Source organism: Rattus rattus, chromosome X (genome assembly GCF_011064425.1).
Source record: "Rattus rattus isolate New Zealand chromosome X, Rrattus_CSIRO_v1, whole genome shotgun sequence".
In the NCBI taxonomy this organism is placed as follows: Eukaryota; Metazoa; Chordata; class Mammalia; order Rodentia; family Muridae; genus Rattus; species Rattus rattus.
Window position 1 is genome coordinate 100,293,242 of NC_046172.1, and position 27,656 is coordinate 100,320,897.

At 35.6% G+C, this 27,656-nt stretch overlaps 1 protein-coding gene across 1 annotated transcript; it reads left to right on the forward strand.

Moving 5' to 3' along the window:
• The first annotated feature begins 3,732 nt into the window (after nucleotides 1–3,732).
• Nucleotides 3,733–27,344, forward strand: Slc6a14 (solute carrier family 6 member 14). Its single transcript, XM_032890299.1, has 14 exons — nucleotides 3,733–4,009; nucleotides 5,018–5,183; nucleotides 7,548–7,679; nucleotides 9,412–9,576; nucleotides 10,424–10,562; nucleotides 12,821–12,953; nucleotides 14,497–14,637; nucleotides 18,469–18,697; nucleotides 21,150–21,275; nucleotides 23,354–23,472; nucleotides 23,975–24,074; nucleotides 24,355–24,464; nucleotides 25,486–25,653; nucleotides 27,018–27,344. Exons 1-14 carry the CDS (start codon nucleotides 3,962–3,964, stop codon nucleotides 27,162–27,164), a joined length of 1,923 nt encoding a protein of 640 aa, XP_032746190.1. The 5' UTR covers nucleotides 3,733–3,961; the 3' UTR covers nucleotides 27,165–27,344.
• The last annotated feature ends 312 nt before the right edge of the window (nucleotides 27,345–27,656 follow it).

Genomic DNA, 27,656 nt, shown 5'->3' on the forward strand with positions numbered 1-27,656 from the left:
CAAAATTTTTACAACTACTAATATGTGTTTGTCCAAACTTTAAGAAAGCATTATGGTATGCCAATGTAAAAATAAAATTAAGTGATTCTTCTTCTGAATTAAGAAAATCCAGTATGGAATTGATGTCATGAGCTATATTTTGTTAAGCCTAGCTTGCTAGGCTTTATGTCTCTATAGGAATTATCTGCCCATTTATTCATTGGTTAGACTAATGTATCGCTTCTCCCTTTGGACAGTAAATCTAGGAAGCTGTAAAGTTTTCCTCCTCCTCCTCCTCCTCCTCCTCCTTCCTCTTCCTCTTCCTCTTCTTTCTTCTTCTTCTTCCTCTTCCTCTTCCTCTTCCTCCTCTTCCTCTTCCTCCTCTTTCTTCTCTTCCTCTCCCTCCTCTCCTTCCTTCCCCTTCTCCTTTTCTTCCTCCCTTTCTCCTTTCATCCCTCTCTCTCTACCTCCTTCCTTCCCTCCCTTCTCCCCACTCTGCCCACTGATTCTGGGAATTTAGTTTAATTCAGGACCTTTCACATGCTTTCCAAATATTCTAACCCTTATATGAATAAAATCTTGTTTCTTCCCAAATACTCTCTGATTGGGAAGTTAAAAATTTTAACTCAGTTTCCTGGAAAAATACAAATAGAAATGCATCTTTCCTTGCTGCTAACTTACTTCTAAATGAATCTTCCCATTCCTGACAATAGTGCTTTTAAAAAAGATAATCGTATTCTGGTTTATGATATGTATATGTCAATGACAAGATGCCCCTTCGTTCAAAGTTGATCACTGCACAACCCAGTAAATGGGATGACGGTCTCCACTTTTCATTTAGGCCTCTTTTTCACAGCAAAAGCAGATCTTGTCATTCCCAAGGTACCTATCACTTTAGTATTTGCTGTTGGTGCATAAGCTTAGGGTTTCACTGCACAGCCCATGTCCACTCATACTTTCCCCAACCTTATTTCTCATCACTCCAGCTATCAGCATATTATCCTTAAGAGTTCCTACACCTGCTTATTCATGTAGCTGGGAACCTATGAAGGAACTTTTATGTTTCTCTGGCTTATTTATTCACCCATTTTCTATACTTAGCACTATATTTGTTCTGTCTCTCTCTCTGTCTCGTGTGTGTGTGTGTGTGTGTGTGTGTGTGTGTGTGTGTGTGTGTGTGAGAGAGAGAGAGAGAGAGAGAGAGAGAGAGAGAGAGATTACTTATGTATGGAATTGGAAGACAATCGCCTTTGCCCTCGAAGCCATTTCACCACTGTCATTTCCATTTTCCTTCTAATTTCCAAATATGCAATTCGCAAATGTGATTTGTTCATCAATTGATGTGCTAGACAGAAAGAAGACAAAATATTCCCCTAACATTAGTTGGTGTCTCAAAAGTAAATTATTTTTCTTAAAAAAATCTTTATGTATGCAAAAGCATCTACTTATATGAATGTACAACTTGTATCTGCAGGTGCTGTGGGAGGTGAGAATAAGGCTTTGGATCTTCTGGAGTTTGCGTTACCGGTCGCTGTGTGAGCTGTCTAATGTGAGTGCTGAGAACCAAACCTGGGCTATCTGCATGAACAACCGCTGAGCCATCTTTCTAGTCCTGAAAAGCGAATTCTTAACACTAGTTTTTTTTCCCTTTGCTTTGATAGTAAAATCATTAAATAGGTTACCTGAGTCACATTTTTGTTTGTTTTGAAATAGAGTGTCCCATAAGCCAGACAGGTCTTGAACTCATTATGAAGCCAAGGGTGACATTAAACTCCTGCTCCTCCTGCTTTGATCACGCAAGGCCTAGGATTAAAGGACTGCACTACCTCACACAGCTCTGAGTCAAATGGTACACATTTGCTGGACTGTACTGGGCTCCAGTGATTAGAGTACAAGGAGCCTTCAGGTAGTCTTCGTGCACTCAAAGGGTTTAATAGTTTATAGGACTGTGGGAAAATCATTTCACACAATTTCCAAAGGATGTAAGGTAGCATAGGAATAGAGAAGCATCTAAATCAGGTCTGTCGTAATACAGAAGGAGCTCTGTGGAAAGATCCAGAGAAGATGACAGCTAAGCACGGGTTTAAAGGATGAGTGAGTAGTAGTTAACCAAATAAGGAAGATATGGGAATTTCCAGAAGAAAAAATGACATGAGTAAAGGTGCATAGGTGAGAAACACTATGTACAGACTAGGACACACAAGCTTAAGAGTTAGTGACAAAGAATGGCAAGAAATGATGTCATACAAGTAGGTAGATAGTCAGGTGATGAAGTACCATGCCTAGTAATCGGATGAATGTTTCCTTCCAATAAACCACAGAATGTGTATTCACTAAAATATCCTTTATCATAAAGTTATCTCAGTTGCCCTAACCTCAATATTGACTGAAAACTTTCTACTGTGTAATGTTGTCTCTTCCATACATATTGTGTTGCCCACAATTAGCCTGCCACTAGGATAATTTTTTCTCCTTCTATTTCCTTATTTTCCTGCTTTTACTGTGGCTAATAGTGGTTACTTTAATCACATGACTTACAGTTTGTTGAACACTGGTTTGCTTTTCAGCTTTTTATAAATCCTTCCATACTATGTTTTCTTTCTATGGATCAAATAGGTTAATGATTCCTTCATCTGTTGTTATATCATAACCATATTTCAGAACAGTATTAATGAGATATTTGATGTTCTCCCCCACCTCTCTTCTCTCTCCCACATACACATTTAGTATGTATGTGTGGTGTAAGTGTGTGTGCATATAAAATCCCAATCAAGCCTGGGAGATATTCACCACAAGGTCCAGGCAAAGTATCGGTACTTTTGAGCCACAACCTCTCCGCATCCCTCTGTACTTTGCTCTATCCACCTGAACTCCTGAGGGCATGCTTCTATTGCAAATGGAAACTCCTTTCAGCCAGTGGGGAACAAAGGATCTATGCATAGATGAAAAATTGGCTCTCTGTTGGTTCCTTTGTTTGCATGAATTTAAACGATTTGGTAGAACTGCCACCATCTCTTACATGGGACAGATTGAGGTAGATCTTTGAATTTTTGATGAAGAGGTGTTGCACTGGCAAATTCAGATTTACAGTCTTTCCTCTTATGACTAATCTGGCTTTTGTTTTATAGGTTTATTTTCTAGGCCCTGCCTTTTCTCTCTCAGAGTGAAGTCCTTTTGTTAAGGTTCAGATTTCCCATAAACCTGCTCAATAATTTGTTTTGTGCTTCATTTCTTTGAAATTTTCACAAAGCAATCCTTAAAAAGGCAAACTATTCAAGTCTGAGAAAGGAATCCTCGGACATAGATTCCAGTTGGTTTTTCAGGTAGAAGCAGCTGGGTATCTTATCTTAACTGGCATTTCGAGCCCACCAGGGGCTTTCCCTGGGGATCAGCAGCATCCAGCTCCAGGTGATGAAGAGCTTTCTTAGGGAGGGGCAAATCTTTTGGAAATGTGAGGGCCCTGAGCCGTCTAGTCTGTTCACAAAAATCATAGCTAACAAAATGAGCCCTAGGGGATTGGATCTTTCCTACCTCCAGCACCAGGGGAGATCAGCACTTGGCCCCAGGACAGAGACCTGACTGAGAAGTTTGGTTTAGAAGAAGCCAGGAATCCAGGAAAGGAGGCAAGATTGCTAAGGCACCTGCACAGCTCTGAGTCAAAAGTTGTCAGTCTTCTTTGGCTCTGGCTGCGCAGCTCAATTGCTCACAGCCCTGCCCTTTCCTAGGGCTGGGGCAAGGAATTGCTACATGCAGGATTACCTGGGGGAAAAACCAGAGGCTCGCTTTGGTCCCTTCCGGTAATTGAAAGGACTGGGCGTCAGGGAGGGGGAGGAGAGAGCTTCCCTCCATAAATGGTCCCACCCCTGGGCAAGGTGGCTCACTTTGGGAGGTAGCAACGGGGGAGTGTGCACCTGCCAACGTCAAGCTCAGCCAGACTGTGAGAAGAGGCGAGGCGAAGGCACGCCAAGGGAGCGAGTGAACCATGGACAGATTGAAGTGCCCGAGCTTCTTCAAGTGCAGACAGAAGGAGGTAGGGGTCTGGAAGTTTCTGGTGGTATAGGGGGGTCAGAAAGGGAAAGTAAGGAGGAAGAGTGAGCCTCTGTTTGTTTGTTTTGCTTTCTGTGGCTATTCTTTATTTTGGTACATTTCTTTTTCTTCAACTCTTTTTCAAGTATGTTTGTGTGTTCTACAAAGCCCATGAAAACAACTTTCTTGTTGGTAGAGGGAAACTTTGACACCTAATTGTAAATTTTTTTTGAGAACACTCCAGAGAATGCTGCTCTTTAATTCAGGGTTGGGGCGCTGCAGGGGAATGCAAAATGTACTGTCCTTATCTGACCCTGGACATTCCCCATACCTAAGAGCCATCAGGGTTAGAAAGAACCTCTCCAAGGAGGAGAGGGGAGGAGAGAGAGAGAGAGAGAGAGAGAGAGAGAGAGAGAGAGAGAGAGAGAGAGAGAGAGAGAGAGAGAGAGAGAGAGAGAGAGTGTTGCTCCACCTGGTGGGACAGGAAAATTTGTCTCTGCTATTTTTCTGTTACTCGTCACACTGATTGTGTGCTCTAAAAACTGTATGAACTGATTTTTATTTAATTAGAAGCTAGATCTGATATTTCTTAGTTACCTGCTATAATCTCAGGAATGTTGACTCTTCCTAATTTATACTCAAACCTTTCGTATTGGACACTTGTCTATTTTTGTTTGCCTTCATGTTTGTAACATTAAACTTGGGATGATCTTAGCTGAAGGGAGAATGAAAATATCTACTTACAATTTTTTTTTAATCCGAAGAAGGAAAGTCTATGTAAAATTACCTACCAGCAGAAATTGTCTTAGTGTTGTCTCAGAATGCTCTCAATCTTATCTTAGAGGTTAAGCAGGGTTTGTTTGTACTTAGATGTGGGGACTCTCTTGATTTTGAAAAGAATTCCCCGTGAGTTTTTCACCCTCTCTTTTTATAACTCTCTGGACTTTTGCAATTATGTGTCTGTGCAGTGTGTACCAGAAGGGAAGATGTTGATGATATTTTCCTTGTTTAGAAAGTGACAGCTTCATCTGAGAACTTCCATGTTGGTGAAAATGATGAAAATCAGGAGCGTGGTAACTGGTCCAAAAAATCAGATTATCTTCTTTCCATGGTTGGCTATGCAGTGGGATTGGGCAACGTGTGGCGATTCCCTTACCTGACCTACACCAATGGTGGAGGTAGGCTTTTCCTTCTGTTCTTTTCATTCTAGTGCTGTTATACGACTTCTTTATATATAATATAGCATAACAGATTATATTTTATGTAATATAACATATATAATATATTAAAATATCAGACATATATAATGTAATATGATGAGTTAAAGAGAGGTATACGACACTCTGAGTTAGGACAGAGGATGAGAAATAGGCAAAACGCATATTAGTTAACTGTGAACTACTAGCTCAAGCTTAGAAATTGCTTCAGAAAACTTTCAGATATAAACTTGATAAAAGTATTACATGTAGTACTTCTGAGATAATTTGAGATACCATATAATCTTCAACTAGGATTTTAAAAGCTCAAGTAAATTGTTTGCCTAGCTGGAGCAAGCCATTTTAATAATTTAAGTATGAACAGATTATGGTTTAAACTAAGATATTTAAGTTGCAACATTCAGTTACATGTATTTCAAATTCCATTGCCCACATAGAATATAAATATAATACAATAGAATTTAATTCAAGATTGTGATTTTTGTTGCAAAAGAATACTTTTTATGCCTTGTAGATTGTTAATCTAGGCTCAATAAGAACACGAAAATAACCAAGGCGACACACAGATTGAAAGAAAAATGAATTGCACAATATTGTAGTAATGTGGAAACAACTTTTCAGTTACACCATTTTAACTTACTTGTGTTTATAGGCTCTGTTAGAAGTATTGAGGTGACATGTGCCTGTATTTCATAATTAGATACCTTTGAAATTTTGCCAGTATAATTATTTTTCTCTTGGCACAATAGGATTTTGTGCGGTGATGTTTCAACCACATTTCTTGTTAATTGAGTGTATTAAAACAGTCACACTGGCCCTCAGAGGCTCAAGAAAGGAGCTCTGTTTATTAAACACTTTAAGTGTGGGTAGCTTAAATTCTCTCATCTAGGACTTAGGTCATCCAGTAGTGGTTTTGATGTAAGTATTAGCTGGAAAATGAGTCAATAATCACGATCATTTTGGTGTCTATGTCCTAAGGCTCCTTTGAGCTTCTTATAATTGTGTTTACGATAAGATATGCCCTGTGACTTGACATAATACATTCACACAACAATCACCACAACTTTCTAGGAAATTAATTAATTAATCGAGCATTTTAACATATAATGCAAATGAAATCATTTTATTTTTCATATGCTATTGCCTTCTTTCTCCTAATTCCTCTAAAAGTTAATGTGGCACATTAAAGATCACATCATTTGGTAATACATAATCTACATTCTCTAAATGCTTTAAAAATTTATGAATAGCAAGGAAATAATTTGGAAAATTTGTAACAGCAAATGAAGTGTACATAACCTAAAAGCCTGTCTCCATTCATTGAGCTCCATCTTGCTTTTAATAACTGCTACCAAGAATTCTAGATAGTTTGGTTAGGACATTTAACATTATGTCTCTGCTTTAGTTTATAGTCTGGTAAACATTCTAATGGGCAACATCATACCCCAAATATGGTAGGAAAGTTAAAACAAAAGGTTTAATAGGGGAGCAGGGGTGGATGTTCTTATGTGGAAGATTGGTTGTTGTGGTATTTTAAGTTAACTGGATAAGTCTTCTTAAAAAAAACCAATACATTTCTTACTAACAGTGACTGAAGAGACTTGTGACTATTAAGGAAATTATGAACTTAATTGTTGTAATTTGCATTTTTAACCCTTATGATTTACACCCTATGTTTAAAAAGTAATCCGTGTATTGTTAAGAAAGATAGAAAGAAAGAAAGGAAGAAAGAAGTAAGGAAGGAAGGAAGGATGAAAGAAAGAAAAAGAAAGAAAGAAGGAAAGAAAGGAAAGAAAGGGGATGGAGAACGTACACTGAAAACATTGTACGTGCTTGCAGTGTTGCCACTGTTTGATTAATAAATTATTAAATTTGATTAGCAACTGCCAAAGGCCCAGCATTGGAACTCTTAACAGAAACTGATGAGTTGGTATTACTTTTCAGTGTATAAGAATGAAATGTTCATAGGTTAGCAAAATTTCCTTAGGTCAAATAAATAATAAATGATAGAGCCAGCAATTTAATATATATTTATCTGGCTCTACAACATCTGATCTCTCAGCAACACTGGCTGACTTTTTATACACTTTTGTTTTTAGTAATCATAGTAACCTCATGAGGTAACATTTCCATTCCAATTTGATTAATGAGAAACAGTTAATACAATTCAGGATTTTCTCACTAAAAATAATATATTTTGTACCTCAAACCAGATCACTTCAATTCTACTGTATTAGGACACTTTAAAATGTTATGCTACTTGTCAAAGTGCCCCCCCCGCTAGAGCTTCAAATGTAATAGTATATTTATGTTTTTGCTTTTCAGGTGCTTTCTTGATACCCTATGCAATTATGCTAGCATTGGCTGGCTTGCCTTTGTTCTTCCTTGAATGTTCACTGGGACAATTTGCTAGCTTAGGTCCGGTTTCAGTTTGGAGGGTTTTGCCACTGTTTCAAGGTTCGTATTTAAGACTTTTTATCATCATGGTTGTTGGTCTGCATCAGTAGTTCCTTATCTGTGGGGCTACCTAAGGTCATCTGCATATCAAATTGTTTTACATTACAATTAATAAAGTAGCAAAACTACAGTTATAAAGTAGCAACACAAATAAGTTTATAGTTTGAAGTCACCACAACATGAGGAACTGTATTAAAGGGTCACAGCATTAGGAAGGTCGAGACATACTGGTCTAGATGCACATATTACAGTTTACAATTTGCAGAAGGAAAGAGAGTTTAAAATTATGATATATTTATCTTTTAGAAGCTGAACACAGAATGCTCAGATGCAGAAGTTTATAAGAAGGAGGAAGCTCTATTGGTCAAAAAGCATAAGCTATATGCTTATAGTTAAGAGAAATACATTTTCCAGAGAATAATGGCTTGTGCCATTAATCCCAGAACTCAGTAGGCAAAGGCTGGCATATCTCTGAGTTTGAGGCCAATCTGATCTACAACTGCCAGGACAGGCAGAGCTACACAAAGAAACCCTGTGTGGGAAATAAAGAAAAAAATTTTGAGAGAGCTAACATATATATCTATAAATTGGAGAATCAAAAAATTAATGAATCACAGCATGGTGATTTTAGTTGATAACAATATATTATATTCATATATTATAACCTCATAAGCTCACACAGTGGATAGTAAGTATTCTGACCACTAAAATGATAATCACTCGAAGTAACGTCCTTGCCCATTTGAAGATTAATTGATTCCACAATACATGCAATTCAAACACCACATAGTACATAAAAAACACCACATGGTTTTCTCTTTTTATTAAAAAAATACAAAATTGACATGGTAAGTCAAAGACGGCATTGCTTTTTTGTATATATTTTATGCATACACATGCACATATTTGTGTGCATGCGTATGTGTATGTGCATGCATGTAGAGGGCGAAGGTCAAGGTTATATATCTTCTTTAATTACTTTGAAATGGTCTTTCATTGAACTTGGAGCTCATTGTTTTGCTGGAAGGGATGGACAGGAAGCACTGTACAGATCTTGTCTCTACCTCCTTGGTGGTAGGATGTTAGGTGTACTCTATTGCAACATGCTTATTTTAAAAGAAGAAAAAACAGAGGTACTGGCAATCACCTCATACTCCTCTATAGCTTCAGCAAACACTTTAGAAGAGCAGCAAGCGTTCTTAATCAGTGAGCTATCGCTCCAATCCCAAGGCATAGCTGTAGTAACCTTTCTCACAATCTGAAAAGCATTTGCCAAGAGCCAAGCATCAAAATTATTTTACCTTTGGGAAGAAGTTGCAGAGATGGCTCAGCAGTTAGGAGCTCTTGCTGCTCTTCCAGAGGACCCAAGTTTGGTTACCAGCACCAATGATGGATGTTGCAGGCTCTTCCTTTAACCCCCCCTCCCGGGGATCCAGTGTGTCTGCACTCTTTGGGCACCTGCTTTTGCATGCGCATACTCACAGGTGTGCATGCACACAAATACAATTAAAAATAATGAAAATAAATTCTTTTCAAGTTTTGAAGAAAGGTATAGAGAGGGTGACATGCCTCCATCCCAGATATACTGTTTCTGAGTTACAAGATAGAGTTATGTGAAAAAGCCTTTTTATTTATTATAGCTTTTGTGGATATTTTGTGGAAATTGTGCTCAACTCTTTCCATGGATCAGCAAAAAACAAACTTCACTTTTTTTAATTGTTCTTTTTTCCAGGTGTGGGAATCACGATGGTCCTGATATCCATTTTTGTGACAATTTATTATAATGTCATCATTGCCTACAGTCTTTACTACTTATTTGCTTCTTTTCAAAGTGTACTGCCATGGGCTAATTGTTCTTCTTCTTGGGCAGACGATAACTGTAGCAGAAAACCAATAGGTAAATTTCATTGGCTTAACTTTTAAAATATTGCTAACCTTATCATTCTGCTATATTATTTTGTATTGGGTAATTTTATTTACATTTCTTATTTATTTATTTATTACAATTTTTAAAATTGGATATTTCTCATTCTGCTATATGCAAAAAAAAGTTTAAATGATTAAATCGTTTTCTAACATTTCAGTATGATTTTTATGAAAGGCAAGATCACAACTAGAAGAACCTCTTCTAAGCCTAAATTCTAAGCAGGATATAGCAAGAAATTGGAGAGTAGGTTTTCTTTTAAAGTGCTATCTTTAATAGCAATAAATTGTAACAGTAAAATGTGGGTGCTGTCAATATGAGATAAAGTAATATTAATACTGGAGGATATTACTCTTGGGATTATCCATACCAATCAGAGGTAACTTAACTTAAGAAGCGTTAATGCTTTTGAAGGGTTTAAAGAGGTCAGAACATGTATAAAGGTTAGCTATGTGTCCTTTCTAAAGTTTCTGTTAAGTACTAAATCTTAACTGAAATAACTGTTATTCTACAGCAGTTATTACTATAAGTATGATCACAGTTTAAATGAGTAGCTGATATTACCAGCTTGGTCATAGAGAAGATTTGATGTATTGAGTGGAACATGCTTTATTTTGTTTGTAATTTGTTTATACTACCTTTACCAAGTAATGATTTAAATACAAACTTAAGTATTTTCTATTAAAATCTTTTTCTCCACAGAAAAATATTGTATAATTAAGCACACACTCCTATCTATCTATCTATCTATCTATCTATCTATCTATCTATCTATCTATCTATCTATATCTTTTATTTATTTATATATCTGTCTTTTTAGTAACTGGCTGTCGTGTGAGCACAGACACAGGAGGAGACATGTTTATGAATATAAGCTGGGTAAATAGCAACAACTTCACCTGTTTGAATGGTACTGAAGTTTTTCGGCCAGGACAACTTCCCAGTGAACAGTATTGGGAGTAAGTACTGATTGACTTCTTAATACATGTGTTATTGAAAGATTTTATGAAACGTAATGAAATATTTGTCAGTTCTTTCCCTCCATTTTATTCTATAGTTTTAATACAAGTATATATTGTGAATTGACCATGTGTCTGTTTACCAATATACCTTCCCCCTTCCCCCGCCCCATTTTAACTCACATAAAGACAGGAGAACTATAACAGATAAATACTTCACATGATTCAAATGGTTACCTCTCCCTGGTGAGTTTGAAATGACCTCAAAAGTTAGCTCAGTATTGACAATGTACCTTTTACAAGTTGGTTATCCAGTGCATGAAACACTGTAAGTAATGGCTTATTAATAATTACCAGTTAAATGTTATTGTTAGGGAATTATAAAGCTTATGAGAATGCTCAGCACATAAAGGTGCCTGCTGCCAAGCCAAATGTTGTCATTTCGATACCTGGAATCCACAATGTTGTAGGAGGGAACTGAGTCCTGAAAGTTGTCCTCTCATTTCCACCCATGTGCACTGGAATGTGCATCCACACACATCCACGCACAATAGAAAATTTTAATATAATAAGCAAATTCTAATGATAAGCAATTAAGGTCTGGAAAGATGACTCAGAGATTAAGAACATTCATTCTTTTTGCAGAGGACCAGATCAAGGTTCTCAGCACCCACATTGTAGTTCACAACTCCCTGTAACTCCAGTGCCCGGGGATCCAATGCCCTATTTTAGTATTCACTGAACTAGGCATGCATATATTTATATATACATAGAGAGGCAAAAATACTTATGCACATAAAATAAAATAAACAAATCTTTAAATGTCAATCACCACTTCCACATTCAAGGCTCAGGAAACATTTCAGGAGCGGAAAGGGGGTTGAAGGATTGTAAAAGCAAAAGGATCAGGCAGTTTGCTATGAGATTGTGTCTTGTAGTAAAATCCAAAGCTACACATAGAAAGTGCCAATGACATGACCACTCAAACATGAGCTGAACAAGGAGGACACCAATTGACATACTGAAGTGGAGGAAGAAAAGCTCATATGACCTCAACTGTACACAAAATATGATAGGAAAGTGAAGAATGCTGGGAGCAGAAGAAGCCATCTTCCTCAGGAAAGAGCATACCAAACATGGCAACTGCTTGTCCAATACTAAATACTCAGTCCTGAAAACATGCATACAGGTAGCTTTATACAGACTGAGGGGGTTATAGATAAGGAGTAATAGTATTGTGGTGTTGTGTGTGTGTGTGTGTGTGTGTGTGTATCATATATTTTATTTATCCATTCATCATTTGATGGACACAAGTTTATTTGTACTTACTTTTATGAATAGTGCTGTGATAAACTTGGCAGTGTAATTGTCTCTTAGACATCCTGATACCATTTCTATTGAACACAAACAAACCAGTGGGGTTTGCTAAAGGATATGATGGCTACTTAAATATTTTAGCTTTTTTGAGGAAGCTCAATAATGTTTTCTCTAACATGATGCTTTAACATTTTGAATTGTTAAATGTTTCTAAATACCATGCTAAAAACTTGAGACACAAAACACACACACACACACACACACACACACACACACACACAGAGAGAGAGAGAGCAGGAGTATAGGTACCTACAAAGGTCAAAGGAATCTGTTTTTCCTGGAGCCAGAGTTATAGGTGGTTGTGAGACACCTGATATGAACGCTAAGAACCAAGTTCAAGACCTCTGGAAGAGTAGAATACGCTCTTTGGACCATCTCTCTAGCTTCAGGCCTAATATTATAGATCCACACGTTACTGTGGGAAATAGTTGAATTTTACAGAAAATCATTGATGATATCAAGAATCATGTCATTTAAATGTGATCATATGTATAAGTTTTGAATAAGTACATACATAGTACAATGTTAAAAGTCTTATTAATGGATTATTTTGACAAAATCTCATATTGAGTCATAGGAAGCTACCAGATAAAGTTTAATTTCTTTGCATAGAGGAGATTAAAATGTTGGCAGGAAACATGACTAAAGCTTTATTTCAGTTATTTGAAATCTGGACTGCCTTTGGGTAACTTTGAAGTTCAAAACCTGACTTTTGAAGGAATAATATTGATTTCTTCATACAACATTGTCTATCAATAAAAGGTTTACAAGACTAAGATACAACACTCTGAGGTTCCCTTTGGATACAACACATTACAAAGCCCATTTTAAAAAGCAACGATAATTGATTCTGTGCTTATAAAAGCTTTTGTATATTTCAGTAAAGTGACGCTTCGGAGGTCAAGTGGAATGGATGAAACTGGCGTAATTGTGTGGTACTTAGCACTTTGCCTTCTTCTAGCTTGGATCATAGTTGGAGCAGCACTGTTTAAAGGAATCAAATCCTCTGGCAAGGTAAGTGGAAGTCACCTTAGTGATGCAGTCACTATCCAATTTCATTGTAGTTCCATCAAATATTATAAATGGATTTTCATATAATATTGACAGTCAACTTCCTAAAAAGGAACATTCAAATCTTTGAAAGCCTTTCTGCATAAGACATTGTATTTTTAAGCATATATATATATATACATATATATATGCATGTTGAATAATGTGAATATATATATATATATTCATTGGTATTGCTAAAAACAAAACAAAAATTAATGTAGGCACTGGACAATTGCTTAAAACTCAGAGCCTATTAGTTTAGATGGCATTCTGGGGTTTGAGAGTATGATTGGGCAATAAGCAGCTTGAATGATGTGATCTTTTGTGTAGAATGTTTCCTAGGATAATAGCTTCATGGGAAGACATAGAAAATATGTAACTACCTCTTTGAACTAGTCTTTCCCAATGGAGTAAGAATATTCTCTGTCATTGAAGGGTCCTCTTCTGAAGAAAAAAAAATCTTTTCCTCCTCATGTTTTGAAAAAGTTAGAGAGCCAGCTGCAACTTATACCAGTTTGAAAAAAAATATTTTCCTGGGAAGAATTGCATACTACCCAGAAATGTTGTAATTTTAGATGTTTTTAACTGACCAGAATAATGTTGTCTAAAAGTTGAAGGGCAGCAATAATTATAAACACTTATTGCTGTCCTCCTGCATGCTGAAGAATGTGAATGCATAGACATGTGTGCTTTCCTTGAAAAAGGACTCCACATATTTCAAAGCCCATGGAACCTTTACTATATGCTCCATTTGTACAGCTTTGAAACCCTTGGTTCCTTTTATGATGCAATAAGTTTTCTTACAAAAGTCTATTAAAAGAGAATTAATCAGACAATTGATATTTATTGGTTTCGTGGGTGACTTATTTAAATCATCTCTTTGGGCATATTATCAAACATAGGATATTACATATTATTGTATAGCAATTCTCAAGAGCAGTCTCTTCATTTGGAAGCCTGTGCTATCTAAGATGGGAGCACTGTGCTATGTGTGTGTAATAACCTCTCTTAATGCTAGTTTTACATACTAAGTGTTCCGCATTCTCTGTATTCGCTTAGTAAAGCTGTCATGAGATCTGGACATGTATTGGAAGATATTTTACATTAACTTGGGGCACTGAATATAATAATATTACTAGTTTTACATTTCCTGTCCCAGCACAAATGTTTACTGAGAGGAAACATTTAGTCCCCTCAGACATTTTTAAGGATCCTCTTAGCATTCCATCTTGATCCCAAGTGATCATTGCTTATATATTGATTGTGTACAGCATGAACCTTAGAATTAGTGCTCTCTGCATCATAGCGATTAAAAAGTGGATTCATTTTTTTGGAGTGGTAAGAGCAGAGAAAGGAAATTAGGCTAAGTTGTTTTGATATCATTGGACTTACCTATGTTTTGAAATCTGGAGTAAATTATTTCACTGGCTACTAATTTTGCTCATAGAAAATTATATACCATGATGTTAAAGAGGCGTTAACTTTGAATTGTTCTGTTCTGTAGGTGGTATATTTTACAGCTCTTTTCCCGTATGTGGTCCTTCTCATTCTACTAATACGAGGTGCAACTTTGGAGGGTGCATCAAAAGGCATTTCATATTACATTGGAGCGCAGTCAAATTTTACAAAACTCAGAGAAGCTGAGGTAAGACTTAATTTGGATTTAAAATTACCTAAAAAGTTAAAACTTAAAGCCAAAATAAGAAGTTTGAATATATATATATATATATATATATATATATTCATCAGTTAAATGATTAGAGTTTCTACCCACTAGGACTTCTAATTAATGTATATAATGACCTCTACTCTTCATTGGAAGTAAGATCATGTTTAGCAATAATCTTAAAACTCATTGTATTAATGTAACTTATTCTATTTGGCCAAGAGTTTGGGGGATTTAGTATTTTAAATAAAAGAATATTTCATACACTAAAACCTATAAATTGACAGCTAGAATTATGGGAATTATTGGACAAATTTTTAGTAGTGTTAAAAATATCAGAGAAAGTTTGATGGTCTAGTATATATTTGGCTACCTTAAAAAGTTAATATATTAGCAGTAAAAGCAAATTTTGCTCAGTGGATTATAGAGTCAGAAGACAAACTTTACATGGATTACATAATCAAGAAATAAAACTGTTGCTTCTATTAGAAACAGAAACACATGTCTCAAATATAAGTTTGAAAAACTTTTCCTGTAAATAATTTATTTATTTTGTATGTTGGGGGCATAACATGGTGCACATAACATGGTGCACATATGGAAGTCAGGGGGCAATTTTTGGGAGTCAGTCCCTCTCCATTATGTTGTCTCCATGGGCCGTGGATCATCAGACTTAGCAGCAAGTGCTTCTGTTCACAGAGTTGTCTTTCTGGTCCTGAATAACTCTCTTCTAAATTTAGTCAATTTCCAGACAGTGACTGTGTATCACGGGCACATAAAATGTTTTACAGCTTTAATTGTGATGGGTATTAAAAGTAAGCACACACAGCTACTATGCTTCTGGTGATAGAGCCAATGAGTAGTTACATCACATTCTTGACACATATTGAGATTAATCTCAATCTTATATCAAAATTTAGAAAGAGAGAAAATAACTGTGCTAATATTGCCTGTCACACTAGCGGTGCTATCCAAAATGGATAGTTTTAGATTTCTATTGTCTTTTACATAAAAACTATGCTGACATCCAGACATTGAAGTTTTCTTTTTTAAATATTTATAAATCAAATATTTATCCAATCATTGTATCTCATTGGTTTCTGGTAACCAACCTCAAGTTGATCAGTTTCTGCCTCGTGGAAATCTATTATTATCTTTTGAAAAATTGAAATGTAAATTTGAGTTTGGTTACTTTTAAGTGCTGATAATTTTCACTCCATCATTAACCTCAACAGTTCTAATTACTTTAGAACTATGATATTTTATTTTTATACTCTTGGAGATTAAGAAAATTTGATGTATCCTCAGGGCATCTTAATGCATTTCTTAATTAGTCTTAGTCTGTATCTCTTTAACCTTTTTTACTAATCCATTCCCAACTAGAAGACCATTTTTCCTGTTACATTATTAAACATTATAAAATAATATACTGAACAAATAGAAAACTCATGTAAATGTGGGCTGGTGTACAATTATTTTAACTATTGATGGTACATCATCAAATAGTTCGTTTTCTCTAAGAAGTACACCTTCCATTTTCCTTGGATCCCAGATGAAAAGCCCTTTTGCTATGTTTAAGTGGCTTTTTATAAGCCTCAAACACCTGGGTTTTATACTACTTTGAAACTATTTTGAAGTTTTCATATGCATTTTATATTTGCCTCTGTTTCTGTGTCTCTATTATTAAAAAGGAATCAGACCTGCATTTAAAGCTCCTTGTGAACCATGCAATTTAGTCCTCTTACTTCTCCACTCCCCATAGCAAATGACCACATTCCATGTTTTTAGGGTTTACTGGTGATGACAATAGTTTTTCTCAGATTAGTATTCTTTCCCAACACTGATATGACTCATTCACCTCAGCTCCTCTTAAATCACATATTCTTGCATAACATATCAAGTACAGAGGCTCAGAAACCAACAAAACATGATCTTTATTTCCTAAGATGGACTACAACAAACAAAATAAGGGTATTTTTTATACATGACTGTGTTATATATAAATGAAATTATCTTGGTCTATGCGTGTCTCTCTGTATGCATATATCTTTGTATCCACCCACATATTCATCTCCCTTCATATAGACAAGCTATAATCTATCGTAAAATGTGCATTTTGAAGATCAGTAATATTTACCCCCTAGGATATTTGCTTCTATTGAAATAATCGTCAAATAAAAATAATTGTTTTTAAAACATATAATAAACTAAATAACTATATGTTCATATCTCATAATTACATTATAGCTACTATGACACAGTTTTCTAAATGTTACTGTTATTATTCATACTTACCAATGAGTTAAAGAGGCTAAATTGAAGAAACAATGAATGAATGGTTGGGATGTAAATTTATTCTTTTTAATTCTAAAACCAGAATTGTTATTCACATACAGTCATGCTATTCAACCTGCCTTCCACTGACCAATATGGTGTTAAGAGGATTGAAAGGTTACTTTTTGGTCAAATATAAATCAGCTCTGTTATCTGAAATCTACATACACAAAGTTTCCCTTTTGACTGATATTGTATCCAAAGGCAAAGATTCAAATCTTTGAATAGATTAGGAATAGGACCTCTCTCATCTCAGCTAGTGAGAGGGACAACTAGTGGAGATTCTAGAGAATGACCTGGCAATATTCAATAAAGGAGAGGGTGCATATTACCTTTGATATTCCGCATCCTCACCTACATAAGCAGGAGATATGTACAAGAGTGTTCAAAGTTACATTATTAAGTAACCTAGTATCAGTTAACAGGAGAAAGGATAAGTTATAATATTTACAGTGGGGCATAGAGAAGTTGAAAATGACTAAAATGACATGTTTAATTTTTAAAGTGTATTATATTTTATAGTTTTGCATATGTACATATGTATGCATGCTGACAACCACTCTTACTGCTTATCTCCCAAACATCCTTGTCCACCCATTTCCCTTTCAGAATTCTCATATATGCATGTCTATTAAGAAAGACATAGTTTTGATCAAACCACTTGAACTTGTCCCCAGTCTCTAATTTTAAAATTACAGAGATAAAATTATATCAAATTGAAATTCTATATGGGTCTTTTCGATAATGGTTAAATATCACAATGCTGAACTACAGAGGCCAATTGTATTAATTTACATGCAGCAAGATAATTCCTCTATGAACCCTAAACATTCAAAACTAAAACTAAAGATGAGTAGCTAGGCAGTGATGATACACACCTTAATCCCAGCACTAGGAGGCAGAGGCACGTAGATCTTTTTTTTTTTTTTTTTTTTTTTTGTTCTTTTTTGGAGCTGGGGACCTAACCAAGATCTTTGAGTCTGAAGTCAGCCTCACCTACAGAGTGAGTTCCAGGATAGCCAGAGAACACAGCAGGACCCTGTCTTGAAAAAAAAAAACTAGACTGTGGGGGGGAGGGCGGCAATGGGGGGAGGGTTGGGAGGGGAACACCCATAAGGAAGGGGAGGGGGGAGGGGGATGTTTGCCCGGAAACCGGGAAAGGGAATAACACTAAATGTATATAAGAAATACTCAAGTTAATAAAAAAAAAAGAAAAAAAAGAAAAAAAACACATGTAATAAATACATGAGGAAAGCATAGATACCAAAGTCAGAGTCAGTTACTACTGGAGCATGAAAGAAACGCATTGAAGACATTAAAAGACTCCTACTATTGCTTTGTTCACCTAGACGGTTGACATTTAAGCATTCATTTCCATATGTTATAATACACATTAGTATTAACTCATGAATTCTTTTATATGAATTAAATTTAAGTGTGTATGTTTTAAACTTTTAAACTTTTTTTCTCTTACAGGTTTGGAAGGATGCTGCCACTCAGATATTTTATTCCCTTTCTGTGGCTTGGGGTGGCCTAGTGGCTCTGTCATCTTACAACAAGTTCAACAACAATTGTTACTCTGATGCCATTATAGTTTGCTTGACCAACTGCCTCACTAGTGTGTTTGCTGGATTCGCCATTTTTTCTATTCTGGGACACATGGCTCATATCTCCGGAAAGGAAGTCTCTCAAGTTGTAAAATCAGGTATATAATTCTGGATGATACCAAGTCAGATTAATTAAATATAACTCACTTTTAAAGCTCTAGTATAATTATAGATGTCTCTACCTAAGATTAGAGTTATTGTATTTTCTCAGTTCATTTGACATTATTTAAATATAATGGCTCCTAAAGGATCTGGATAGGCAGGAGTATTTTATGGAACAGTTATTGTGAAGACATGATGTTGGGAACATATTCCAGTTGGTACAGTGCTTGCCAAGCATGCACAATGCCCTTAGTTTTATTTTTAGATTGTCATAAACCAGATGTGCTATTATATGCATGTAATCTCAGCACTTGGGAAGTAGAGATAGGAGGATTAGAAATTCAAGAGTAGCCTCATTTACTGAGAGAAACTGAGGCCAGCTGAGACTGCATGGTACCTTCTCTAAAGGAAATGAGAAAAAAGAAGTTATTTTTCTGTATTTATTTTAATTCTTAAAACAAATCACTCAACCCACAATTACAAGGTTCAGGTATTATTGTAAGGATATTCTATGCTATATGAGGGAAATTATTACGACCAAATATTCCCATATGCAATTAACAGTATTGGATCTGAACTTTTAAACATATAATAGGAAGAGTCAAGTGATCCAGTGCAAAATTGTGTCCAGCTTTCGAGGAATCTGATTAAAAGCTGTTCTAACCTTAAGGACAATAGTTCAGGGATGCTTATTGTCCAGCTATAAGACCAATAGAAAAACAATTCTAGGATTCCTTAAGTAGGAACCCCTTTGAAACTTTTATTACATATTAAGTATAATATATTTTATTCTATATTTAGCATAATGTAATATATTCTATAAAATGTTGGAGAATGATAGCTGAATCCCTGTTTGAGAAGGGATTTTGGAGATCATTTAGTGTTCATTTCTTCATAGTGCACTGAATCACAGAAACATTTTGTCTTGCACACATGTAAGTATTTAGAAAGTGATAGAGCTAGTTTAAAAGCTAATGCTATGGACTCTATGTCAGTACTCTGGGACGGTACAGAAACTGAAAGGACTTAAAACTGAGGGTCACATAGAAAAATTGCTTTTAAGGGTAACATCTAGCCGAAAATGTGATTCTATCTAGGACTTTATTGTATATACAATATTGCAGGTTATCTATAAACTGAAATAGTATTACTCATACTTATTCTGGGTAAAAATTTGGTAAGACGGTGAAAGACTAAATTCATTCCAGCTAGGCATGATATGGTCCCAGTCCTAGAAAGGCAAAGGTTGGCAGATTTCTCTGAGTTTGAGGTCAGTCTGAGATGGCAAGTTCCAGAACAGCCAAGCTATGTAGAAAGACCCTATCTCCAAAAGCAACAACCACCACAAAAATTTTATACATTTAGTTTTGTACATATTTCAATTTTATTTCCTTTTATTTTCTAGAATGAGGTGAACTAATGTACATTTTTGTCATTTAAGAAATATGTTCTTCTTTGTCACCAATCTTTTGGTTACTGTTGTTTGAGAGAGGGTCTCATGAATCCCAGGCTGGGAAACTCAGTATGAAGTGGAGGATGATTTTGAACTCCTGATCCTCCTATTTCCCACATCACAAGTCCTGGGATAACAGGTGTGTGCTACCACACCTCATGTTAATCAGTTGACTACAGTCTGGCTATGTGGCTAACTGGGTAAAAGCGCTTACTATGTAAGCACAAGGACGTGAGTTCAAATCTCCCAAATTTCTGCAAGAGCCTATGCTTAGTGTGAAAATGCCAGAACATGGAGAGACAAGAGGCAAAGATAAGAAAACCCTCATTTATGGGCCAACTATCCAGGAATAAACAATAGAGAAAACAAGCAAAAAACCATATCTCAACAAGATTTAAAGCAAAGGCCAACATTCAAGGCTGTACTCAGACCTCAGTGTGCACAGTATGGTATAGCCCTTGAATTCTTGAACTCATGCATGAATGAACACACACACACACACACACACACACACACACACACAAATTGAAATAACATTTAAATAATGAAAGGTTTAAAATTCTCAAACAACTTTCATGAAACGAATTTGTATTAGCAGCTTAATTTATGTCACACACTCCTGTTAGTGTGACAATTCAATATTTATTTATTATTACTGTATGAGAGGAAAGATAGAGTGAGTACAGGTATATGCACACCGCAGTGTTTGTGTGGATGTCAAAGGACAACATCCAGGAATCTATTCTCTCCTTCCACCACCGGCTCTGGGGATTGATCTCAGATCATCATGCTTGAGTGGCAAGCACTCTCCCAGTGAACCATGTCTCTGGCCACCAGTAAAACCTTTTAATAAGTCAATAGGTAAAGACAAAGATGATATGTCATGAATTGCATTATCAAATCATGATGAGGTTTTAGCAGTATATTCCTTTGAAAATGTTCAAATGTTTAAATTTTCCTGGCAATTAATTTAAAATCTCCCACATTTTTCTTAGGATTTGACTTGGCATTCATTGCTTATCCGGAAGCACTAGCTCAACTCCCAGGTGGTCCATTCTGGTCGATATTATTTTTCTTCATGCTTTTAACATTGGGTCTGGATTCTCAATTTGCTTCTATTGGTAAGTAATAACTTTTAGTGTTGAAGAACTGATATTTTATTCCTGTTTCCTGTACTTGAAACCATCCTGTTTCAATATCATTCAATACCATACCACATCTATTTAGCAACTATTAACAGAATGAAATTTACAAATTACCTTAATTTAAAAATTGAATAAATAAAAGTATAATATACTTCTTTACTTGACGCAGAAATGCTTTGTTCTATTTGGTTCAGATAGATATTTTGGAGGGGGTCATTTCCAGTGCCCTTATTCAGAGTTTTGTATTTGTTTCTTAATTTAGTGCACACTATACCAAGCAATGTAAAAATGACCATTTTCTCTTCTCTGCCCTCTGTACCTGGACAACCTCATTTCTCCCTGAAAACTTGATTCTTGCTTGAGAGAACTTTAACAAAACACTAATATATTTCTCATCATTTTTTTTGTAGAGGCAACCACCATAATTGTTAGTGTTCTATTTGTTTCATGAGTGTATGCATCCACATGTGTGAAAGAGTTATTCATACAGGCATTATATATATATATATGCATATATATATATCAATAGGATAATTTTAAATATTTTATATAAATTTGAAGTTTCATGGTATATATGCTATTTTTTATCATGGATCTATTCTATTATACAATATATGATCCCATTGACTAGTATTTTGATTCATCTTTTAAAAAATTCTGCACATTGCATGCCTTTAGCATGACCTTACCTTTGATCTCCAATATCTTTATAAAGTCTGGGCAAGGTGGCACAGTCTTGTAATCCCAAGGCTGGAGAGGTGGAGACTGTAGTATTCTTTCGGGCCTCACTGGTTCATTAGTAGAGTCTATTTGTTAACTCCAGGTTCAGTAAGAAATCCCATCTCAGGAAAACAAGGTGAAAAGCACTTAAGACTTCCCTCTGCCCACTTACATGCAGCACACATGTGCACACACACCCCACACATGTATTTTCATATACTCACACATAAAAATGCAAATTTCATGCAATGAATGCTTTTTTATGTATGGTTGGTTCTGTGTATATAAATGAAATTTCCTAAAGGTACACAACAAGAAAATTTGAAAAAAAAGGTTGAAAATACACTTTTAGTAATTTTTTGAGAATTTTGTATAACATATTTAGATCATATTCAACCAGACTCCTCCCACATCACCTCCATATTCTTTTTCTTTAATAAGCCCTGACTCCAATTTGTCCTACCCATATACATAGTGCGTGTGGGGTCATCTACTGGACCATAGACCAACTGCCACACCTTCACAGAAAACTGTTACTCTCCTCTAGAGGTCATCAACTGTCATTAACTTTTCAGTTAAATGTGAGAATACATGCCCCTCCCCCACACCATGATGCTGGAATGTTGACTGGCTTGTTTTTGCATAGGCAACTAGAGCTGCTGTGAGTTCATGAGTGCAGTATTTCTGTCGTGACTAGAAGACACCCTTTTGCTCCCAGGTCTGCATGACCTCTGGCTCTTAACATCTTTCTGCCCTGTCTTCTGTGATGGTCCCTAAGCTTTGGTGTGTGTGTGTAGCTTTGTGATATAGATGTCCCATTTGTGGCTGATACCCACACAGGTGAAATAACTCCCCACAGATATGATTCTATGTACACAAAAGAAATTTCCCTAAAAGAGGCACCTGGAACATTTGAAATAATTTTTATATCATTGTATAATATAACCCATTTTATTACTTTATTCTGTTATAAGACAAATTAAGGTCCAAAGCCTTCAAAAATGTCAAATATATTTATTATAGATCTTTCTGTTTATATATTTTTTTAATTTTATAAAAATATGTTTCATGGACATTCTATTCTTCCCTTCTTTCCTCTTTCTCTCCCTCTTTTTTCTTCCCCCTCTCTCCTTCTCAGCCCTTCTGTTTATTTGTTCTCTCTTCCTCTCTCTCTGCTGGGAAGTAAACCTGGTGACTATGAGAAGACTTTATTGACTGTTAAAAAAGAACAATGCCAAAAGTGTACTCTCAGCTGATTTGTGTAAATTCAATTAATAGAAATTGAATTCTCTGATAGTCTTACTAAGCTGAAATGTAATTTCCCCGTCCTCTAGAAACAATTACAACAACAATTCAAGATTTGTTTCCCAAAGCAATGAAACGCATGAGGATTCCTATAACTTTGGGATGCTGCTTGATTTTGTTTCTCCTTGGTCTCGTCTGTGTGACTCAGGTACAGTATAGCTTTTAACTTCTGTAGACAAATACAAATACTAATCGAATATACTTTTAAGTTTAAACAAAAATACTAAGGTTCAAGTGGGTCCTTTTTGGACAGGCCCAATTTCTATTTGGATGGATGTTTTCCAAATTTCAGTCATTTTCTCCTTTGTAATTTTGATAGTTCATAGTTTTCAGAGAAGGAAGCCCAATAATGACAATTTTCCAAGTAACAAATTGATTATAAAGAGTATTTTCTTGTTACCTATTACAGAGCTCATAGATACTATATGCCATTTATATCAACTGTTCTAAATGATAACATTTTGCCAGTCTTATATTATTAAAAAATCTTTTGATTTTTAGACAATTAAAACCATATTTGAATTTATACTTGAAACATACTTTTCATATATTGTTTAAATATATTTTTTATTTGGATATGTCACCAAAATTGTAGTTACAGTGTAATTGTAAATCGTGTTGAGTGTTGTTTTTGTTTTGTTTCCTTGTAGGCTGGAATTTACTGGGTTCATTTGATTGATCACTTCTGTGCTGGATGGGGGATCTTAATTGCTGCCATCTTGGAAATTGCAGGAATCATCTGGATTTATGGTAAGTGGTGACTGCTGATTTGTTTATATGTCTTACCCACTATCATTTGATTCATTTTCATTAAGATTATATAATCATCCTATTTATAACTGCATATACAGTTGTAAAATGCAAGCTATTGAGTCAAGGATATTATTGATGAAGTACAATATGAAATGGGATCCAGGTATATGCTTCGCCGTTGCAGTTTAGTACGGTGTTTAAATGAAGACAAATAATTTGTATGATAATCCTATGGAAGCTGTGAAGAAAGGGCTCATCATCTGATATTTTCTCTTTAGAGGAAATAGGTTCATTGAAGATATAGAAATGATGATTGGAGCAAAAAGATGGCTATTCTGGCTTTGGTGGAGAGCTTGTTGGTTTGTCATCACTCCTATACTGTTGTCTGTAAGTAACAGTATACAATGAACTTGGTATCGATAGTCTACCTCATACCTTTAAATGTATGATTGTACTTTGTTCTAAGCAATTCCCCTGCCAACTCTGACTGGTTCTCTTCTTTTCGCATGGGTTACACATGCATGCATGTGAATGTGTATCAGTTTAGCAGTAAAATATACCTTTATAAGTCACAAATTAAGTCCCAGAACCTTAACACTGCGGCCCTTCAATATACCTCATGTTGTGGTTGATCCCCAATGAGAAAATTTCATTGCTACTTCATAACTAAAATTTTGCCAATGTTATGAAGTATAATGTAAATAATTGTGTTGTCCAATGTTTGGGCAACCACTGTCAAAAGGTTGTTTGACCCTCAAAGGGGTCGAAACCCATGGGTTGAGAATTGCTGATTGAAAGTAATTTTATTACTTTTTTTGTTTGGAGGGAGGCTCTTTTGTACCTCAGGCTGGCCCTGAAATCAGTATATAGCTGAGCATTATCTTTAACTCGTCTTGCCTCTATCCCTTGAATACTTAGATTTCAGATTAATCTCAGATTTTTTGCAACACTTCTTGTACTAATATCGAACTTCTTTTCTTGCTCAAGAAGAGCCTAGGAGAGAATTGTGTTTTAGTAAATGTGCTGGTACTACATGTTTAAATTTGAGTTACGGTGTGGGGGATTGGAGTGGGGGAAAGTTGTATCTTGTACAACAAATAAATAACAGCTGTTAAAGAGGGAAAGAAAAGTATACTTGTGCATCTCACTGGATTTTTCATATAAATGCTGGCTAGCTTGTGGCATAAAATGAAACCAAGCTAAAGGTTTAATGTCCTTGTATATGTACGCAAAAGAGGATTGTTGGATGTAAATGTTTATTTACCTTTGAGAAAACTCTATAATGCATTCTATTGTTACCCATATCATTTCCTTAATGATAACTTCATATTTTGATAGATATCAAATTATGACTCATTTGCAACACAAAGTCCAATCTTTTGGTCTTTTTAATTCTTTCCTTTCTTAGGCAATTCTAGTCTGGTCACTGGTGAAATTTCACAGACCTGAGTATGCTGATATTCCATATCCTGACTGGGGAGTTGCTCTCGGATGGTGTATGATTATTTTCTGCATTATTTGGATACCAATTATGGGGATCATAAAAATAGTTCAGGCTGAAGGAAACATCCTTCAGGTAAGCACATTTAAATTTTATTTTATATAAGTACTTGCAAGAAAATACAGATTAATTGTATACATATACAATTACCATATGCCAAATATTATATTGGCATCTACTTGTATTTTACTGTAAGTTCCTTGTAAAAGTTTGTTCCTGTATCCTCAAGCCCTATTGCACTCTTTGGGACATAACAATTATCTCTGAATTTATTTGTACAGTTATTCTTATAGATATCAACAAGGAAATGACTCATTTGCTTCTTCTATATGTAATATTTACTTTTTAATCTTCATATGTCTGCAATACAGATTCCAATAGTGTATTTAATTGAATTAGCCTTGGAAATTGTCTTGTATCCTTTATAGCTCGATTCATTTTCTTCCACAGAGGCCTACAGTGATAGAGTTGATCAAGTCTACACTGACAAGATAGGCTTTGAAAACTTAATTTTAGTAAATTCCTGTTCTCATCTAAGAACAGATGTAAATAAGTGGTTAGGTATTTGGAACTCCCTTTTCTTGATTTTGAAACATGTTCCAGTGCACAATATTTTAGCTTCCATCAGATTTTCTGTGACAAGGACTGAAATGAATACAAGAAAGCTGCCTTTAGGGACAATATTATTCCATTGCAGTCATATGTCTTTTTTGTGAAATCATTCATTATTTTTGGTTTAGCAGTTAGGATAATTCTATTAATAGTTAATTAATAGTAACTTATATGGTTACAATTGTTAGATACTGTTTAAGCTATTACCACTTCTCTTTTTTCATTAATTAATTTTCTTTACATTATAATCACAGTCACTACCCTCCTGTTCTGCCCTTCTGAAACTCCCCACCATTACTCCCTCCCTTTCTCATCAGAGAAAGGGAAGACTCCCTTGAATAATAACCGATTCTGGCACATCAAGTCACCAAAAGACTAGTAGGCACATCCTCTCCCACTGAGGCAAGATGAGGCAGTTCAAGTAGTGGAAAGGGATCCAAAGGCAGGCAATAGAGACCAAAACAGCCCTGCTCCAGTTGTTAGAGGACCCACATGAACACCAAGATGTACATCTGCTACAAATGTGTAGGGGGCCAGGTCCAACTCCCAGGCATGCTCCCTGGTTGGTGGCCCAGTATCAGTGATCTACCATTGCCCCTCTTAGTTGACTCTGTAGGTCTTCTTGTGTCCTTGTTCCTCCCCTCTCAATCCTTCCCCCACCAAACTCTTTCATAAGACTCCCAAGCTCACTGCTTTTCTGTGATTGTTATATCATTCTTCTTAACAAAGGCATTTACAATAAAAGTGTAGTTTAATATTTGCTTTTTGAAAATGAATGATTGCACTTAAATTCTAAACCAAGATTTTTTGTTGTCCTTGCCCTTCAGCGTATCATAAAATGCTGTAGACCAGCTTCAAACTGGGGTCCATACCTGGAAAAACATCGTGGAGAGAGATATAAAGACATGGCTGAACCTGCAAAGGAGACTGACCACGAAATACCTACTATTAGTGGCACTAGAAAACCAGAATGAGATGTCACTTTTGAAAATATCGAATTGTTCTATAATGTGATTTTGTAGAGTAGGGGGATTTTTTAATTTATTTGTATGTTAATCAACTAGGGGGATGTACTTGCCATATTCAGTACAGGATTGTAAGTACTTTTACCACTTAATCAAGAATGAAATGTTAAAATGTGAATTTATCAGTGTTTAGTAATATGTTTCCCTTAGGATTAGCTATTTGTTAGTTCATATACCCAGTTCTGTTTTGCAATAACATTTTGTAAATATTACTGTAATGTTTTTTTGTTTTTGTTTTAGTTTGGTTTTAGTGTACTGAAGGTCTCCTGTGAGATAATTACTTAGGAAGTAGTCATACTTTGTACTTTGTGATTTTAAACCCATTGTTTCTGTGTCTTAATGTGGACTTTTTCTCTTTCATAGAATGGAGGAAAGAATGTCAGCATATTTAAAAAGCAAGTGTTGGGGCTGGGGGTTTAGCTCAGGTAGAGCGCTTACCTA

Bases quoted from the DNA above. Each gene is read 5' to 3' on its own strand.
- Slc6a14 (XM_032890299.1), top strand. From the start codon at position 3,962: ATGGACAGATTGAAGTGCCCGAGCTTCTTCAAGTGCAGACAGAAGGAG. The intron at 5,184-7,547 runs GTAGGCTTTTCC...TTTGCTTTTCAG, and splicing joins GACCTACACCAATGGTGGAG to GTGCTTTCTTGATACCCTAT. The intron at 10,563-12,820 runs GTAAGTACTGAT...TGTATATTTCAG, and splicing joins CCCAGTGAACAGTATTGGGA to TAAAGTGACGCTTCGGAGGT.